We start from the raw sequence: 8,945 nt of genomic DNA on the forward strand, positions 1-8,945 counted from the left end.
TTTTTATTTGCAAACGGCTAAGGCAGCGTTATGGACACCGGGGGTGCGGGTGTCCCCCCCGCCCCAGGTGCGTGGCGCTGGGGGGGGGTGGAGAGGGTGTCCCCAGGGTGCGTGGGTGTCCCCAGGGTGCGTGGGTGCTCCGGCGACACCCCTCACCCTGGGAGAGGGGAGTTTACCCCCGTTTTAAGGCCACTGGAAAGATTTGGGGATCCCGGAGGTAGGTGGGGGTTGACACCCCACCGCCTTGTCTCCCCCACCTTGGCCCCGCTCTGTCCTGTTCCCAAGCCCCCCTCTCCCCCCCCCCGCCATGGGGCTGGGGTCTCCTCGGAGGCCCGAGCGGGGGAAGCTGCACGGTACGGGAGACCCCTGCGAGCACCCCTCGTCCCGGGCCGTAGCTCCCGGCCACGGCTCCCCAGGCAGGGCTGGAGGGGAGACGGGGTTACCCCGAGGAGGGGGGACACGGGGCCGGGCACCCAGGGGTGCCGCGCCTCCAGGAGTCCTTATGGGGCGCGGGGCCGGGTGGGGGGGAGAGGGGGGGGGCCCTACAGGAGCACGCAGTCCGAGTCCTGCTTCTGCCTCTGCCTCCGCTCTCCGGCCGCCCGGGCGCCCGGCTGCGCGCGGCCCTGCGGGGAGAGAAAACGGGCTGGGAAGCTGCAGAAACAGCAGAGAAACCCCCACCCACCCCAGCCGCCTTTCCCTTCACCCCTGCAGTGCCGGGCACCCGCTCCGGGGCCCTGCTCCCGTCCCTCTCCTGGGTCCTGCGAAGGAGGGGTGCTAGGAAGGGGGACCCCGCTACCTGCGTGGGGGCCGGAGCCGGCCGCTGCTGCTGCTGCTGCTGCTGCTGATACTCCTCCTGCTGCAGCTGGCGCGCGAGTTCGAGGTCGCTGAGCGCCGAGGGGCCCTGTCCCTGTTGCTGCTGCAGGGACAGGGCGATCATGTAGTCCTGGGGACAGAGGAGAAGGTGCAAAGGGGCTCAGCGCCCAGCAGGACCCCAGGCATCCTGTGTGTGTGTCCACCACCACCACCACCGCTGCTGCGGGTTGTCCCCAACCTGGTCCACTTGTCTCTGCTGCAGTTGGTGCTCCGGGGAGGACGCGCCGGCCGCTTCCTTGCCCAGGGCATGGCTGAGATGAAAGTCGGTGTCGCAGAAGCAGCTATCGCCGTCCACGTTGTGGAGGCTCTCCCACACCACCCCCTCCTCCTGCAGGAAGCCCTGGTCCGTCACCAGCAGGTAGAGGTGGCCCTGGGAAGAGGGGACAGGGAGGAAGGAGTGATCCTCTGGATCAAATTCCCTGCGGATGCTGCAAAAAACCAAACTTTTTTTTTGCCCTGCAGGGAAAAAGCAGCCAGGGCACAGCCCCACCTTGTGCTTTATCATGGTGCTGAAGTGGTTGTTGCGGAAGAAGACGCTCAGCTCCTCTTCCTTCACGGCGGCCGTGAGCTCGCACAGCCCGTGGTACGTCAGCTGCGAGGCCGTGGACTCCAGGAACTGCTCCGCGATCAGGCCTGGGGCAAGAGAGGCCTCAGAGGCAGAGCAGGGCCCACACGGTCCTGGAGCGTTTGCCAGGCCCAAACCCAAGGCGGTGCCGCCTGAGAGCCACCTCGGGGCCGTTACCTTCRGTCACCAGGTTGGAGTCGCTCGAGTGTTTGCAGGTGATGATCTTCTCCACCAGCTGGTTGTAGCTGAGCTTGCCCACGGCCTGCACCACCTCTGGGCTCTGTGGGGACRGGGAGGGATGGAGCAGTGAGCCCAGGGTGGGGGGAGGATGGTAAGTCTAAGCCACGGAGGTGTTCCCCCCTGTTTGGACATCCAAACAGCCAGGCCTGTGTTCTTCCTGACGGCGAGAGCAGACCAGGGCCGCATCCATCCCCAGAGATGGTTTTTTCAACCACATTTAATCCACCAGCACATCCCACCGGATGGTGTGAGACCCTGCAGCTGCAGAGCTGGCTCACCTGTGGGTCCACCAGCCAGCCGTGRTAGAGCGGGACGTTGAGGAGGTCAAAGACGATGCACTCGGGTGTGTACTCAAAGTCCGAGACACCCGTGAAGCGCACGTTGACGTCCAGCCCCGTCGAGAGCTTGGGGAGGACCATCATGGTGTCATTGACGTTCTGCAGAGGGGAGAGCAAGGGTCTCGGTCAAGAAACAGGACCAGGTCCCCAGGTCCTGCAGCCCAACCCAACACCCCCCAGTTTTGCAGGCCACAGGCAGCTCCTTGAGGTGGGGCTGTGCTGGGGACACAGGCCACATTTTAGGTGGACAAATCRTAAGTCAATCTTTTGGCTAGGTGACCTGTGGCACTCTGTCCCTTGAGGCCCTGCAGAAGACAAGCAAATGGGCCTGTTCCTCCCACCCGACCTTATTCCTCACCTGCTGGAAGTTTAGCTGCAGCCCTTCCGATTTCTCTTGGGGTTTGATGGATAAGATGCAGTCCCCTTCAACAGAGCAAACGCAGCCRGTCAGCCCCAGTGCCTTCCCTGCGACCTCTCCTCCTTCCACCCGTCCCCAGGCAGTGCTGAGCTCTCTCCCCCAAAAGGGAGCAAGGAAATGAAGGCACAGGCGGGCTAAATGCCGTACCCAAAGGCACACGCAGAACCTGGATCCAAACCCGGCTTCCTCCACACCCCAGGAACTGCCCTCCCTCTGGTCTTGCCATCCCACCGCTAGGAGACAAGGGATCTGGTCCATCTTGGAGCCCGGCTCCAATTCTTTTCTCCTCCACACGTAGAACGGGAACATGTCTTTGAGGGCTAAGTATCAGGAACGAGGTCAGAGTGAGATTCGGGGCCGAAGACCAGGGGAAGAAGGACAGAGATCCCTATGGCTGGGAAAGAAGGGATAGACCTGCAAGCAGGGCAGCGCATTGGAGACCCTGCCCCATGCAGGTCCCAGGTTCCTGRGAGTGTGCAGGGACGATGGAGCAGGTGCCACCTGCCCCCAGGCACCCCAGCTCACCCAAATGCGCCATCAGCTCATCCGACGTGATCACCTCCTTTTGTGGGGGCAGTTTCACCTGGCAGCGGAAGAGATTTGGGATCGTTAGCCAGGCCAAAGCGCCAGGTTGGTTCCACACGTGACCTCCTGAACAACGTCTTGGCACAATGAAGAAGATGGGACGTGGGCAGTCCCGCTCGGTGTCACGCCAGACAAAACGTGCCTGGCGCCCACCCATCCCAGGCCCCGGTACCTCTACCTGCCRCTCACCTTCCACTGCAACAAGAGGATGTTCATGATGGCCAGGAGCGGGCAGGGCCCATTCTCGCTCTGCATGATGATGGGTGTCCGCTCGCCTTTCCACGTAACCCACTTCACGCAGTAGAAATCCGTYTCGTGCTCCCGCTCCCGGCTTGGGGACTGGGCCTTGGCGGGCTCAGGCGCCGGCTCCGCAGCCCCCGCACCCAAGCTGGGCACGGAGGTATCGGGCAGCGAGGCCTCTCCGGCAGCTCGGTCGCCCTCCGCTGTGGCCGCGTAACTCTCTTGGGTGCCTTTGCTCTCTTCTCTCACCTCCTCGCTCTCCGGCCGCTCAGCATCACCCATGGAGAGAAGGTCCAAGGCGCAGCACAGCTCCTCCTGCCTTGGGCTTGGAGGCACTTCTTCCTCCCCGTTGCATGCGGTCTGGTCCTGCTCATCAGGCTCTTGGCTTTCCTGGCCAGCAGCTGGTATTTCTTCCCCCTCAACGACCTCCTCTAAACCCTGAGGGGCCTGGCAGATCTCGGGATCAGTCCCTTCGCTGCTGACGCCTTCCCCCTTCGTCGGGACAGGCTGCTGGGGCTCCATCACACCTGCTCAGAGCATCCAGGGAGCCACGATCCCGTCACGCTCCCCGCAGCAGGCTGGCTTGGGGGCTCCTCGCCAGGAGGCAGGGAAAACAAGAGTCGAAGCCCTTCCTGGGAGCGGGCGGGGGCTCTGTGTCCAGATCAGAGTGTCAGAAATGCTCTGAGTCTGTTCAGGAATAGTTGCRTTCTTAATCTCTCCCTTTTGAGAATAATAAAACACAGGTATTTCAARACAAAATACGTATATATTCGTCCAATTCATTCAAATGTGACTTGTTTAGCCAAAGCTAAGCGTGGCGTATCTTTTTCCCCTCTCCCTTTGGATTCATTTAAATAAGCAAAACTAAAGCATATCTAAGAAATCTCCGACAGACTCTCACAAAGCAGATTTTAAAAGGTCTGAAAAGGCCAAGTCCTTGTTCTAGAGGCTGTTTATTCTGCAGGGAGCCCTCCCTGGYCATTTAATAAAATCTTTGTTAGGCACTTTGATGTTCTTGTGAAAGTTTTGCTGTTGTTGGTTTTCTAAATGACTTTCCACTTCTCTCTGCAAAAAAAAATTCTGCAGCAGTGCCTCGCCTGCCACTTATGAATCAGCATCGAGGCAAATGAACCCAGGTCTGTCTCCCTTTCCTAAAACTCAATTATTTACCACCARTGAGCTGCAATAGTCCCCCTGCTCTGTGTATGTGTGTGTACAGGCACTCTTTGGCAGATTATACTTCAAAATCACCTYTAAAATAATAATGCAACAAATRTGCATGTGTTTTATCTGCCTCCTGTAAGTGGGGAAGAAACYGATAGAAATTAAGTGATTCAAAACAAAGCTAMAACCTGAGGCTGAYGAGTTTTACTCAGGTACTTACATGAGAGTTATTCTGCTGAAAACCCAGCCCAAACCTGGGGGAAAAGGCCGGTCCTACAGACAGCGTTTGCAAATCTGCTTTTTAAAGCTCTGCCAACTTGTTTCTCTAATTCTCTCCCTATCAGTCTCCGAGGATCTCCGCRGCTCCGAATTCTTTCCCCAGCATCCGTTTCTCTCCCGCCTGGAGGTTACACAAATAGCACGAAGGCTGCTTCTTTCTTGCTTTGACTTGGTCTGGATTTTTCCACCTGCAGCTCGCCGCGGCACTGCCCTTGCCGGTTTTTCTTCTGTGGCCTCCTTTGCTCGGAGCTGGCCGGGTAGGCGGCTTCAGCTGGCGTCCGGGCGGCTTGCGGGGGAGCGCTACGGGCTGCTCCGGCAGCAGGACTCCCTCTGCGGCGTCGCTGGGCAGAGAGCAAGAAGAGAAACAAGTCAGAGGAATCAGCGCGTTATCCCATTGCCGATAATTCAGCTCTGCTTGGCCTATTTAAAGTCCAGAGCCCAACAGCCCAGGGCTTTGGCAGGTGGGGACTTCAGACGGCACCTTGGACACTCCAGCAGCCTCCACTCACTCCCATTTTCACTCTTTTTCTCCTCAATTCCCCACCTCAGCGTTCCCCTGCACCCCTCCCGCAGCTACGGGACTGCTCCAGCTGAAACGCCCTCCTAAGCTGACTCACCRAGAGATCTTATTATTCCTTAATCTTTATCCTTCTCCCTCCCACCACCACAYGCGCAGCCTTTACAGCCCTCGCCTAAGCCCCTGGATCAAACCCGGTGGCAGCCCTCCGGCGTGCTGCAGACGGACGGGCACTTCCGAAAGCCCCTGCATCTCCGACGGGAATCGGGCGTCCGGCCCCCCAGCACCGCCCTGGGGCTTTTGGAGGGGGGGGGTGTGGGACAGACGCAGAGCAAACGGACAAGCAGAGCCTGACCCACGTAGAAAAGGCGCTGTCTGTGCTTCRACAGGGTTGTGCTGATGTTGCTCTGCCAAGAGTGGCAAAAGCAAAGGAAAAAAAAGAAAGACTAAGCCTTCTTGCAGCTGCCTGCCCCACCGCGAGCTCCCGTTCGCAGCAAAAGAAACGAGCAGTTTTGCCGTCCCGCTGCACAGGGCTTTCTCATCCCTTCTTGTGGCCCGCTAACGAGACCCTGTGTTAATAGAGGGGATGGTAATGACCAGGCAGGCACCGTGTTTACAATTTGTTCGCGTCTCTCGTTTGCTACGGAGCGGAGACCCCGGCCTCCTCCGCACTCGAGGGCTGTCTGGGTGGGAAATTTCTAGGGAAAGGAGCGAGAGGACGAGACAGGCAGCGCGCTGCGGTGGGTCGGCACCGCCTCCGACCCCTCTCCTGCGCAGCCGTGGTACCTGCTGTCACGGGGCGTGAGGCATCAAAGATGAGACAAGCCCGTGGACCCGTCCTCCGATGAGGGCTGACAAACCCGAACGGTTTGGGTGCAAATTAAACCTGGTTCAAGGCTCAAGGCCAAAGCTGCAGAGGCCCAGCCACGGGTCTCTCGGAGCCCGTGCTTTTCCTTACCCCCTTTCCTAGGGATTTGCTAGCAGCTGCTCTCCCAGCCACGTCCCAGGGCTGCCCAGGCTCATGGGCTGTCCCAGCACGCTGAAAAAGGCTGAGCTGACTTCACTTCCAAAACGGGGTGAACATCACCAGGCAGCAGCCTGCAGATAAGGGGACRCTGGAGCCCGCGGGCTCTTCCCATAAGGTGGCTCCAAGCCATTTCCCAACAGAAACGAGTCCTTGGCTAACCCTACCAGCATCACGAGTGTCTCTGTCGCCAGTCTGTCCCCCTCCCGCCTCTGCTCTGCCCTTTTTTGTCCCAAAAGCAGCTCGGATCCTGTGCTGGCTCTGGCACACCGCTTCGCTTTGTCGCGTGCGGAGCAGCCCTCTAATGTCACCACCGTTCCTGAGAGCCCGTCATTGCCTYGGGTTCGGCGAGTCCCACGAGCTCGCGGCAAGAATTGGCGTGCTGAGTTTTCCAGTCCTATGGYTTCCCCAGATTCAGAGGCCTCCAGCAGCTTCAAACAAAATAAGCTGCAATCTTATAAACCGTCAGCTCCACGGGGAGAGCGTGGCTTTGCTTTACATTTGTACCGAAGCAGCGCGATTGGATCCTGCCCTCCTGCGGCATCCCTGGGTGTTATGGTAATAAACAGTCACAAAATAACCCAAGCAGCTTTTAAACAAGAACGTCCCCTCGCTGCCTAACACCACCACCCCCCGCAGCCTCTAGCCAAGTTTGGAAAAGCAGCACAACTCTTCCTCCTCGAGCGTGCACAGCAGCAGAGCCGGGACACCTGGGTTCCTCCCAGACCCTGCCTCTAGCTTGCAGCTTGACCTTCAAGCCAACTAACCTCTTTGCCCCAATTACTGCCTCCCCTTTAGTCTTTGAAGTTACAGGGATAATGACCCTCAGGCCTTTAAGGCCATAAAGCCCCAGGAAACAAAGCAATCCAGCCTCGGGCGGTTTCTTTACCATGTCCTTGCTGTTCTTTTTGTGATGCCAGCAGCAATAAAAAGGGGTTTTGCTGCTTCCAGCGAGTTTCTTGCTAGCCTGGTGGCTGCACTTCGGCTGAAGCATCCCCAAGCTCCCAGGACTAAGGAGGGCCATCTCCTGCCCCAAGGCAGGGTATGTCCCCTCTGAGCCATTCCCCTCGCCACTCTTCTAGGGGCCAGAGCTAATCTCTCCAGGTCCCAGTCCAAATAAGCAGTGAAGCTCAATGCAGGTAGATCCGGGCCATATTCAGCACTCTGCATGCTACCAGCCAAGCTAAAAGATTTAGTGGGGTCCCCAAGGAGGAACAAAACTGCTGCGTAGTGCTGGAAGTGTATGCTGCAAAAAGGATTCATACCCRAAGAGCCAAGTTCACTTGCTGCAAGGAGAGCTGCAGGGTTTCATTTAGGAAAGAAAACTCATAAGGAAGGTGAATACCTTCTCCTCACCAAAAAACAACCCTCAAAAGGTCAGTGCTGCAAAGGTAAAGCTTTAACAAGCTCTTCTCAGCCCTTCCCATCTCTGGGATGGGAGCTCGGGGGCCTGCGGCTTCAGAGCCAGCCTAGGAGCCACTGCGGTCCATACGTTGTGCAAAAATGATTCACAGGTAGAAAGCAGGGAAAAAAAATAGCCCTGTAAATGYGCTCATCTCCGGCGAGAACCACAGCGTAAAAACAAAGAGGAATTCAGGCCCAGAGCCAGGAAAGCACTTAAACGCACGCTTCACCCTCAGCAACAGAGTGGTCTTAACGAAAGAGGAGCAACGTGCCCATAGTTAAGCACACGCTTAAGTGCTTTGCTGGATCAAGGCCATAAAAAGAGCCCGAGCAGGTGCCGGTCCCCACCTTCCCCCACGCACGCACCGTTAAAGCTTCCTGTCGGCAAGGATCTGGAGTGACCCAGGAGGGAGGCAAGATGGCAAAAAAAGAATAAATACAAGCTAGTGGTGCAGCTGTGAAGAAGCGCGGCCCTCGTCCGTGGGTCCATGGCCCTCGGTGCCAAGCGGAGCGAGTAACGGCGCCTGCGTGGGGCCGTGCACCCACGCGAAGCCGGGGACAGCGTCCTGCCCGCGAGGCCCGCAGCTCCCGAGGCCCGGAAAAAAACAGCTCCAAAAGCCCTGGGGCTTGGACGCGGATTCGTCCTTACCTGGCGGAGACCCACGCGCCGGGGACCGGCCGGTGGGGGGACGAGGGGAGCTGGGGCCGGCYGGTGGGGGCCGTGGGTCGCCGCGTGGTCTCCGGTTAGGAAGCAGCCGGCGGGCAGGCGGTGGGGATCGGAGCCTGCTGGGCTCGAGGGCTCGAACTCCTCCTGTTACTGCTGCTTTTTAGAAGCACCTTTGATGTCCCTTCCGGGAGAAGGGCTGTTTCGTCACCTGTCTKCCAAGAGAAAACCTCCGATCAAGCCCACAGGTCAGGCCTCCTCTCCAGAATAAACCCCGTTTGGGTTTCTCTACACGCTGGGACCCTCTTCCCAGCCCACCCGGAGCGGTGCATCGCGGACCCGCGGGGCGCTGCAGAAGGCTCTGCTCCACGCGGCTCCAGCCAGATCCCCCTCTCTAACCCCCCCAAAACCATGCTTAATCCCCCCCACTGACGAGCCCGCTGACAGAGCAACCCCCAAAACGCAGCCAGCGCCTCGCACCCGCTCCCTCGGTGCGCCTCCCGGTTGCCCCCGCCACGCGGACCACAAGCAACTGGGAATGGATCTCCTCCATTCCAGCGCCCGGGAATAAAATGTAAAGGAGGCAGGAGCAGGCTTCCAGCCGGATGCTGGGGCAAGGTCTGGAGGAGGAGGA

At 58.9% G+C, this 8,945-nt stretch overlaps 1 protein-coding gene across 1 annotated transcript; it reads right to left on the reverse strand.

Moving 5' to 3' along the window:
• Positions 1-6: 6 nt before the first annotated feature.
• Positions 7-8,870, reverse strand: MINDY1 (MINDY lysine 48 deubiquitinase 1). The gene is made up of 12 exons (XM_085318173.1): positions 8,792-8,870; positions 8,297-8,526; positions 4,644-5,043; positions 3,209-3,979; positions 2,960-3,017; positions 2,375-2,439; positions 1,957-2,115; positions 1,616-1,718; positions 1,364-1,506; positions 1,052-1,243; positions 797-943; positions 7-623 (listed from the first exon to the last, which is right to left on the reverse strand). The coding sequence occupies exons 4-12, from the start codon at positions 3,779-3,781 to the stop codon at positions 543-545; spliced, it is 1,521 nt and encodes a 506-aa protein (XP_085174299.1). The 5' UTR covers positions 3,782-3,979; positions 4,644-5,043; positions 8,297-8,526; positions 8,792-8,870; the 3' UTR covers positions 7-542.
• Positions 8,871-8,945: the final 75 nt, after the last annotated feature.

Source organism: Rhea americana, unplaced genomic scaffold (assembly GCF_003343005.1).
Source record: "Rhea americana isolate MKP2758 unplaced genomic scaffold, rheAme1 scaffold_523, whole genome shotgun sequence".
Taxonomy (NCBI): Eukaryota; Metazoa; Chordata; class Aves; order Rheiformes; family Rheidae; genus Rhea; species Rhea americana.